This window comes from Eumetopias jubatus, unplaced genomic scaffold, assembly GCF_037043125.1.
Source record: "Eumetopias jubatus isolate StellerSeaLion01/CBP00866 unplaced genomic scaffold, mEumJub1_p1.0 scaffold_16, whole genome shotgun sequence".
Classification (NCBI taxonomy): Eukaryota; Metazoa; Chordata; class Mammalia; order Carnivora; family Otariidae; genus Eumetopias; species Eumetopias jubatus.
The window spans coordinates 76,786,099-76,796,803 of record NW_028274822.1 but is presented as its reverse complement, the minus strand read 5'-3'; the positions used below and the strand labels follow the sequence as shown (position 1 = coordinate 76,796,803).

At 51.6% G+C, this 10,705-nt stretch overlaps 1 protein-coding gene across 2 annotated transcripts in view; it reads left to right on the top strand.

Moving 5' to 3' along the window:
* Positions 1–594: 594 nt before the first annotated feature.
* The window catches only part of WSCD2 (WSC domain sialate O sulfotransferase 2), a 51,979-nt gene continuing 41,868 nt past the window's right edge, over positions 595–10,705 (top strand). For both annotated transcript variants that reach the window (XM_028116714.2, XM_028116713.2), the window contains exon 1: positions 595–1,040. In XM_028116714.2, coding sequence (XP_027972515.1) covers positions 662–1,040 — 379 coding nt within the window. In that variant the 5' untranslated portion in view covers positions 595–661. The remainder of the gene's footprint in view (positions 1,041–10,705) is intronic.

Genomic DNA, 10,705 nt, shown 5'->3' with positions numbered 1-10,705 from the left:
CAGCAGTGCTGGGTGCTTCAGGACATTGGTCCCCCCCCTTCTCCGGGCCTCTGCATCCCCCTTGAGAGGTTCAGGAACCCTTTGAGCTCTGGCCTCTGTGAGGGGGCTTCTTAAATCTGTGTCCACACTGTTTTGCAGGTGGCAGCCCTGAGCCTCAGTGCTTGAGCCGATGGAAGCCCGCCAGCTTCTGTTTCCATGAGGTGGACACACTGAGCTTGGCCCCCAGCTGGGGAAGGGGCCAGAAAACCTCCCTGAGTGAAATCATCCAGCCCTGACAGGCCTGAGGAGCCAAGAAGAGGCGAGAAGTGAGCCGCAGTGCCGGTGGCCGGTGGAATTCTCCTGCGATTGCTATGGTCAAAGTTCTTTGGGAACTCTCTGATGCAGAGAACAAGATGTAGGAAAATGGGACCAACTCCCGGGTGTTGGGCCCCTTTTGTGGGCCAGAGAGGTTCGCCTTGACCTCAGGAGGGCCAGACTTGGCCTCCCGCTCTGGTTTCGGCCCTCACCTTCACGGAGGGAAGAAGGCTGCACACCCCCAGGGGTTCCATCCCTGAGGGAAGCTTGGGAAACGCAGCCCCCTCCCTCCCCTTCCCGAACGCCCCCACCCCCCCCAACGCCCCACCAGCCGAGCCCCAACGAGCCAGTCCGGAATGATCCTGCTATGGCCAAGCTCTGGTTCAAATTCCAGCGGTACTTCCGCAGGAAGCCCGTGCGTTTCTTTACCTTCCTGGTGCTCTACCTGACGGCCGGGAGCCTGGTCTTCCTGCACTCTGGCTTCGTGGGCCAGCCCGCTGTCTCCCAGAACCAGGCCAGCCCCGCCGTGGGGGTCCCAGCCGAGGGCGCCGAGCTGCCCTTCTTGGGCGACCTGCATCTGGGCAGAGGCTTCCGGGATGCGGGCGAGGCCTCGAGCCTCGCCCGCCGGTACGGACCCTGGTTCAAGGCCAAAGACGGGAGCGAGAGGACCAAGCTGGGTGATTACGGTGGAGCCTGGAGTCGAGCCCTCAAGGGGAGGATCGTCCGGGAGAAGGAGGATGAGCGAGGTAAGGGGTAGACAGGGACCGTGACCAAGGAGAAGGGAGGGGCTGAGAAGAATATACTAACAGCCACCAGGTCTCAGTGTTTAACGGGAACCACCCTGCCATGCGGTTACCACTATCGACATGCCAGGGGCTCTGATGTCACCTCCATTTCAGAGAGAAATGGGAAGCTCAGAGAGGTAGAGTAACTTGCCCAAGGTCACACAGCTTGTAAACAGCCAAGCACGGGTTTGGACCCTGCATCTGTCAGAGTTCAAAGCCTGACACTTCCTCGCAGCCTTCTCAGGCTTGTTAAATAAATACACATGAAAATGAAGCAGCATCTACTGAGCACTTACCGTGTGCCAGGTACTTTTCTAAGCCCTCTACATGTATTGAAGTGTTGCCACGATTCCACATGGATGGCGCTCCTGTTCCCATTTTAGGGATGGGGAAACTGAGGCACCACGCGCCCAGGGCTGTGAGAGCTTCTGCTCTACTGTGTGGCCTATCAGCCTGCCTCGCCAGATCTCTTGGGGATGGCTCCTGGAGGGCATCATGGCCCTGGGCATATTTCCTTGAGTTTTCTTAGCCTTTCAGTCAAAAAGGGCTCTCCTTTGTGAGTGCAGTACCTTACCTGATTTCCGCTCAGCCCCACGGACTTGAGCAAGGAGTGTGACACTACACCCAGGTTACACCTCTGGAAATAGGCTTGGTGAAGGGGGACGCTTGCCCAAAGCCGTAGAGTGGTAGAGTTGAACTCAAACCTGCCTGGCCCGAGTACTCGGCCTGCTAACCATCTCCCAGAGTGGGCTGAGGTCTGCCCAGCGTCTGCCCAGCGTGCGGGGGTGGAGCCTGCAACCCTGCAGCTCCGGAGATGAACACAAATGCACGTTTTGGGAGTCCGGACCAGATGGTTTGGGAAGATCCACCACCAATCAGGACAGAAGGAAAACCTCCCCAGCCTTTGTGTTTCCTGCCACATGTCACACTTCCGCTGTGATTCAGCTCCTAGAAAACCCCTTCTCTCACCACTGAGGGAAACAGGATTAGCGGCGGGGACTCACCCAGGGGAGCACGTTCCCCTGCTTCAGCCCCACCCCATACCTGGCTCAGGAGCCAGCCAGGAGACCCCACCTTCCCACCCTTGGGGATTTCCTAGAAGCTGCCTCTTCCAAGAATGTAGCGTTCACAGGGAGGTGAAGGAGAAGGTGGGAGGTGGCAGAACAGATTGGGGCACTTGGATCTGTATTCCAGTTCCGTCCCAGCCAGCCATGTGGCTAGGCACATGGCTTTACCTCCTCAGGCTTCAGTTTTGTCGTTTATGAAGTAGGGACAGTGATCCCTCCTGTCTGGGCTTTTCCTGAGAGCTCACTGAGACAGCACTTGGCACATAATAGGTTCTTAAAGGTGACCAGGAAACTCTCATGGATCTGCCTGTGGAAGGGACCCCATCTTGTAGGCACGGGTGAGGTGTGAGGTGCTGCACTGATGGAGAAATCGGGAAGTGGCTTTTCTTTCCTTCTCCACCCACCTGGTTGTCTCTCTCCCCAGCCACTCCCAACTCCTTCTGGTAGTTTGCAAGCCCCAGAGTTTGTCACAAGCCCACACCTTAGGATATACTGTTATCCCACCTAGGATAAATTCCAGAGTCTCCTACTGTGGCCACCTCTCCAATCTCATCTTGTAAAACTCCCCCTCTCCCCCTCGCCACCACACCCTGCCCCACTGTCCTTCTTCCCCTTTGCTGAACGCACCAAGCCCATTCCTAATGCAGGGTCTTTGCATGGCCAGCTCCTTCTATGTGGGATGCTCTTCCTCTGTATCTTCCCATGGCTCCCTTCCTCCCTTCCTTTGGGTCCCCAGTCAAACCTCGCCATCCCATAGAGGCCTTCCTAAGTACAATAGCCCCACTTTGTACGTGGTCACAACCATATTCCCCGGTTTTGTTTTTGTGACGGCACTTACCATCATCCAGAAGCATCCTCTTGATGTGTTTGCTTCCTTGTTTGTAGTCTGCCTCCCCTCCTAGACTGTCAGCTCCATGAGAGCAGAGATGTTGCCAGTTCTGTTCCCATCATTCCGCCCCCACCCCGGGAAGGGGGGGAGGGTGGGTGTCTGTTCATTCAGCACCTGGGACAGCACCCGGCACAGACTTGGTGCTCAGTACCTACTTGGTGAATGAATGAAGGATTGGATGGACCCATGAATGAATGACCATCCCTCTGTCTGGAGTGCCTCCAAGGGTCAACGCCACTCTTCCTCCAGCTCTCATCTTCATTCACCTCCAGGAAATTGTCCCTGATGCCCACCCCCACCCCCGCCAGGCTTGGTCAAATGCTCCTCCTTCCTCTCTGGTCCTTGCCAGGGTCTTTAGGTAAATGATAATCGCCGGTGCTTCTCAAGGTTCCGGACAGAATATGAATTCCTCGTGGTGCAGTTGATACAAACAACACTCACAACACCTCCCAGTTGTTGGGAGAATGAACTCTCACTGTCATTACTACTAGCAATTACTGTCATTTCTTAAATACCTACATCATGCCAGCCACTGTCCTGTTTTCACATATGAAAGATTTTTTAAAATTTTATTTTTGAGAGAAGGGAGAATGAGTGGGGGCAAGGCACAGGGAGAGGGAGAAGCAGACTCCCCCTCTGAGCAGGGAGCCTGACACACAGGTCTGGGTCCGAGGATCCCAAGGTCACAAACTGAGCTGAAAGCAAACACTTAACCGAGTGAGCCACCCAGGCACCCCTGTTTTTCACATATTATTTGAATGGAATGATATATGTAAGATGCTTATCACATCTCCTGGTTCATAATAATAGGTCACCTTCACTGGTGGTGTTATTATCCATAGCAGTAATAATGGCTACCATCTCTTGAGTGATCATTATGGGCTAGACCATGTTGTAAGTGCTTCATTTCCTTATTTAATTATCACAACATAGAAAGTTAGAGACCACTGTTGTTCTGTGTCACAAATGGGGAAAATTTTAAACTCAGAAACCTAGGTCACATGGGTCAAAGTGAGGAACTAAGATTTGAAACAAAGTCCATTTCATTCCAAAGCTTGTGAGCCTTTTCCTGTACCATACTAATCCCTCTGCCCCTGGACATCGGATATATTTTATAAAATGTAAAGAGAGAAGGAAGAGAAACTAAGAAAGAAGCCCGGAGCCTAGAGCTCACAGCAGGCAGCCTTCGGAATGAGGCGGCGTTATTAAGAAAACACAAATCCAGCCTGTCCTTGATTAACTTATTCAGAGTTCAGTGAGGAAAGACAACATATTAGATTAACGCTACTAAAAACAAGACGCTGCTTTGACCTGACGCTGAACGCATTTGGTTTTTCTCTGAAGCTGGCAAGGGCTCTGCTTGATGCAGTGATGCGGGCCTGGATCTGTAAAGGATTCAGAGCCCATCATGGGCTGGGAGGGGAGGGAGGAGCCGCTCACGGGGCTGGGCTGGGGCCCGGTGGGAAGTCTGACTTCCCAGGTGGAGCTGGCCCCTTGGATGTGCCATGCACCTTGCCGGCTCATTTAACCTCCCCCAGCCCTGGGAGAGCCTGTGCTCTGAGCAGCCAAATCAGGGTCCCCCTTCCCGTTCTATAGCTTGCTGACTGTGCAGCTTTGGGCAGGTCACTTCACCTCTCTGAGCCTCCCGATTCCTTTTGGGGCTAAGAAGTACATAAGAGCAGCCGGCTGTCATGATGATTGCCTAAGATGAATCGACTGTGTGCTAAGTGCCAGGTACTCTTTGAAACACTTTGTACCTATTACATCACGTAATCTTCATAAGCAACCCAGTGAGGTGCACGCTGTTGTTAACTCCATCTTACAGGGAGGAAAGGGAGGCACAGAGAGGTTAAGGCACTTGCCCAAGGCTGTCCAGCTGGAGGAGGGAGTAAACTAGCAATGTGAACCCTAACCTTCATAGCACCTCACTTATCGGTATACAGGAGGTGCTCAGCACAGAGCCTGGCACACAGTAAGCACTTAAGACATGCCAGCTATTATTGTCAATACTTTAATCCTGCAGAAGAAAACAGAAAAGCGTAGAGGTGATGGGGCTTGCCCAAGGGGACACAGCTAGCCACGGGCAGAGCCTGTGCAGAAGCCAAATTCAGTTCGATTTTGAAGCCCGGGCATGAAGAAGGACAGGGAGAGAATCAGTCTGCGTTTTTGGAAGGAGCAGCAGGGCACCCATTCCCCTTCTCCTCCAGTTGAAGATGCAGTCTTTGCAGGCTGTTGAGGGTCTGGTCTGTGTCAGGGACTGTGCGTGCATACCCTCAGCTTCCCATCAGGCAGCAAGTGGAGCCCCTTTCACGGATGAAGAAACAGAAGCTCAGAGAGGTTAAGTGACTTACTCAATGTCACACAGCTGCCAAGAGGCAGAGCAAACTCCAACCCCAGTCTGAGCCTAAGCTCTTATTCTTAACTGCTGAGCTGTATAATCCCCAGCTCACTCCATCCATCCATCCATCCATCCCATATTTATCACACGCCTATGTGCCCTGCCCAGTGCTAGTTGGTGGAGACACAGGAATGATTCAAGCACAGTTTTCCCCACTGAGGAACATTCACAGCCCCTGGGGGGCAGACAGGCAAGTAAAACGATAAATCTATATGTTCAGTAAATAACTTGGTCCTGATTATCAAAATCACACCTGCTCATTGTAGGAAACTTAAAATGTATAGAAAGAGATGAAAATAAAAATGGCCCGAGCCTCATCCGCCTGCAGCCACAGTCCACACTGGGTGCCTTGCCCTCCTGCCTCTTTCCTTCCTGAGCGTATTTACAAAGCACATATGCTGTATTTAGATAGCATTGTATCTTGCTTTCCCCCGTGCTAGCGCATTTTCCTTGTGGTAAAAATTTTTCTGCCATGAGCCTAAATTATTTCCAATTTGAAAAAGCAATGGACAGTATCTGGAGAATTGTTTAGAACAGCATTAGGGAGGGGTGGGCCAGGGGATCTGGCATCCCAAGGGAGGGATCCCTTTTAGCCATGGGGGTGCCTTCTTGGAGGAAGAGATTGTTGAGCTGAGTCTGTGGGATCTGTAGGCTTTGAACAAAGTGAAAGATGCATCCTTTGTACCCCATGGAAGCCCGGGTATGAGCAGAAAATTTCATTCTCTGCACTAGGAAACCCAGACAGTGTGGGAGTGGTCATCTTGAAGGATGAAGAATCCAGGATGGGAGAGAAAATAACTCCTGAGTCTCTGCTCTGTGCCAAGCCTGGTGCCAAGGCTCAGTGTATAGGTTAAGCCGACTTACAGTCCGTTTTAACAATACCCCTTGTATTCCTGTTCCAGCGCTGCTGTAAAAAGTAGCAGGACCTAGGTGGCTTAAAGCAACAGGAATGTATTCTCTTGCAGTTCAGGAGGCCAGAGGTTCAAAATCAAGATGCTCGGCCGGGGCGTGCGCTCTTAAAGACACCAAGGGAGAACCCATTCCATGCCTTTCTCCTGGCTTCTGACATCACCAGCAACCGTTGACATTCCCTGGCTTGTATCTGCAAAACTCTAGCTTCTGCCTCTTTTCACATGCTGCCTTCTTGTGGCTCTGTGTCCTCCGATGGCCATCTTTTTATAAGGATGCCAGTCCTGTTGATTGTCCTGCCCCCACTCCGATATGTGCTCATACCTTAACGAATCACATCTGCAATGACCCTGTTTCCAAATGAGGTCACATCCTTAAGTTCTGAGCTCAGGATCTCAGCCTGTCTTTTTTTTTTTTTTTTTTTTTGGTCGGTATGAGGGGTCGGGGGACGACGCAATTCAACCCATCTCCCTTCTTTGTTATTCCCGCTTTCCAGGCAGGAGAATGATACCTCCAAGAGCTTGGACTGGAACCCAGATCTGGTTGACTCCTGAGCTGGTTTTCTTCCCGCACTCCATACATAATGTCTTTTGTTTGTGAATCTAATCACAGACAGTAAAGAGGAGTACAGATCCGTTCATGTTTAGTTATCCTTTCAACAGATTACCTTTATCGAAGAAAGCAAAATTTCTTGAAAAGGAAGATTAATTGAAGCAAAAGGAAAGGAAAGGGGGAAAAAAACACAGTCGGGAAGGCTCTATTCCAGATGCCTGCATTCTCCAGGGCTCCCCCCCTCCCTGGTTCCTGTGCTGGACATAAATAGTCCAGCCGGGGCGACTCTGCCATTTCAGCAATATTTGGATAGCTGCAGAGATGAGTTGATAGATAGTGTGAACTCGGCCATTTCTCCCCCTTCAAGTGGCCTGTGATTTTGTCCCTGTGTTACATACCTAATGTCCCCCTTGTCTTGGAGACATCGTGCCACCCCAGTAGGATCCGAAGGCAGGGCGCTGGGGAAACGGCTGAGGTGGGTTGGCGGGAACCACACCGATGGGGTCAGCAAGTGGCAGGCACCAGGGGCGGGGATGACAGTTGTGATGACCCCAGCCTGCTTGGAAGGGTCTGCGGGGAAGGACGCACCTCCCAGAACAGGGAGGAAACTGATTCAGTGTTTGTTTCCTGACTCACAGAGCTCAGCCCGTTCATCAGGTCAAAGTGTGTAACACACCCGTGTTTCTCCAGGGCATTCATGAGGGACTGTGTATCTCCCCCCCCCCAACCCCCCTCTGAGTACCTGTTGTGTGAGACCTCACAGCCTGATGTCTGGCCTGGTGGGAGGACAGAGAAGTGGTGGCGCAGCATTTAAAAGCCCAGGCTTTGGGGCAGATGGACCTAAGGTCAAATCCTAGCTCTCTTCCAAGGGGCCCTCTCCCCCCACCGCCACCCAGCCTCTCCCCTGCGCAGTCTCTCTGGCGGGGACAGAGATGTCCTCCTCCCAAGCTGAGACTTGCTGTGTTACAGGGGGAAGGGGCAGGTTTGGAACGGACAGGTCTGGGCATGGATCTGGTCTAGACCCTCAGAGCTGGGTGGATTCAGGCAACTTAGCTTGAGTATTAACATGTGAATCAGTGCCACTTTGGTGGCAAGGGACAAAAACCCATCTTGAACCAGCTTAAGCTAAAGAGGAAAATGCATTGTGTCTTGTCACCCAGCTGCGGAAGGGACTGGAGTTTTCAAAGGAGTACCTTGTGCCCTTTGTCTCTCTGTGACTCTGTGCTCGCCTCTGCATTGGCTTCATGCTCCCAAACAGGCTGACTTTGGTGCCAGGGATTATGGCTCTTGGCCGCTCTGGGCTTAACAGAGACTTGCCAGTGTCATTAACCCAAGGGAGACAGATTTCTTTCTCCTAGCTTTGATGAGCAAGAATCCAAGGAGCGGGCCACGTGCCCTTCCCTGGAGCAATCAAGCAGTCACTGGCTGGTGGGAGGTGCAGTATAATTGGCCCTGCCAAGGTCAGGGGCAGGTAAGGTCTGTTAAGAGAAAAATAGAAGAGGTGGTGCTTTGAAGGTGCAAATGATATCATGACAGTCCCGCCTTCACTCCAAAGTGGACACATGTCTATACACACGTATCCTCTGACTGTTGTTACTCTGAGGATCAAAATTTCATCTAGCAGGATCCACTATCCCACAAAGAGCCAAATGCCCCTACCCTCACCCTTAGGTGAGACCAGCCGAAGCCATAGCACATCTCACTTCAAGCCCAGTGGATCCGGGGGCATTAGCATTTCTCCCCATCAGGTCTCAATGTGGCTCTTAGTGATCCTGGACCCTAAGGAAGCAGACCCTCCCCACAAATAAAACAGTGGGGAGGGCAGACCTGGGCTTAAATTTTAATCGAGATGCTTACAGGGTGTAGGAACTTGGGGCAGATGTCATAGCTTCTAATTCTACTTAGAAAAGAGGAAAACCAGAAGTAACATTTGTGGTAACTGCTCAGAACATACACCATATGCCAAAACAGACTCGCTCTAAGGCAAGCAGGTGTGATTGCCATTAGGATCAGCTTCCTCATCTATAAAATGGGTTAATAAGAAGCTTGTGAGGGTGTGAATGTAAAAAAAAATAATAATAATAATAATGCTACACAAAATGAGCCAGTCAGAGAAAGACATACCATATGATTTCACTCCTGTGTGGAATTTCAGAAACAAAACAGAGGAGCGAAAGGGGAGAAAAAGGAGAGGGAGACAAACCAAGAAAACAAATCCAACTCTTAACTGTAGAGAACAAACTGATGGTGACCAGAGGGGAGGTGGGTGGAGGGATGGGGAAAATAGGGAATGGGGATGAAGAGCACACTTATCGTGATGAGCACTGAGTAACGTACGGAATTGTTGAACCACGGTATTGTGCGCCTGAAATTAATGTAACACTGTCATTGTATGTTAACTGTACTGGAATTACCTGTTAGAGAGAGAGGGAGGGTGCGCGCACGCGTGCATGCGGCGGGGGCGGGGCAGAGAGAGAAGCAGGCTCCCCGCTGAGCAGGGAGCCAGATGCGGGACTCAATATCAGGACCCGGGGATCATGACCTGAGCCGAAGGCAGATGCTTAACTGACTGAGCCCCCCCAGGCGCCCCAAAACTTTAAAAATTTTTAAAAATTAAAAGGAATGGCCCATAGTATACAGCATATAGTAGGCGCTCAATACATGCCCCCCCCACAGTCTTTTGATCTGACAGCAAAGACCTCGTGCTGCCAAAATAATTTTCCCTCCCTTCCTCGCTCCCTCCTCCCACTCCCCCCCCCGCCCCCACCTTCTACGATCCATCCCGGGATACTCTGTCCTTTACTGAACTATGTTTACACGGTTCACTGAGTTTACTGAGCCCGAAGTTCACCAGAGGCTCCGTCCCCCAGCTCAGGTGCGAACAGCACCCATGCCCCAGTCATGGGGCCAGGACTCCCTCTGTGACAGGAAGGCCACACACACATCTTTCTGTTTAAGCTGGATTCTTCTTAGTCAACCTCAACTTATAAAAGAAATTCAGAGTGATCAGGATGAGGCCCGTCTCCAGCGGGGCTGACAAATTCTGCACTTAGCAGGCTGGCACTGAGGGGCACGGTTGCTCAGGAGGGAGCCTGCACCCTCTGGTAGAGCCCGTTCTCCGCCACAAGCGAGGGGGGCGCCAGCCCACAGCTGAAAGAGCAGGCCAGCCAGGGAAAGTGACCCGTGGCACGTCATATTGTCCTCAGTCATCCTCTGCAAGGGCTGGTGACATCCTCCCATTACCTACAAATGGAAAAGTGGAAAGAGTGCTGGTTTGGGGGGTCCCCTAGACCTGGACTTAAATCTTCCTTCTGCCACCACTGAGCCTCGGGCGTTAGGCCAGACACTGGGTCTTCCCGGGCCTCTGATGAGTCATCAGAGAGCACGAACTTACCAGCACTTCCCACTTCACCTGGGTCCTTGCAAGGATCTCTGGGTTCCAGAAGTAAGCAGGGGTTCAGAAAACGGGCTCTGCGGCCACATCGCCCGGGTTCACCCTGGCTCCACACATACCAGCTGTGTTTCCTTGGGCAAGTGACTTCACCCCTCTGGGCCTCAGCTTCCTCTTCTGCATAGAGTGGGAATATTAGCACTTGAAAGATCATCGTAAGGATTCAGCGAGACGGTCTGTGTAACCCACTTAGCAAAGCGCGTGTCCCAATTCTAAGACTATAGAGGGAAAAGACTGTTTTATAAGATGTGAAGTGTGGTCTTCATGTGCAAGAATGACTATTTACCATGAAGTACAAGAACATACTTACTACTTTAAGAAAACTCTGTATGGCGTACAATTGGTTTTTATACATCATTT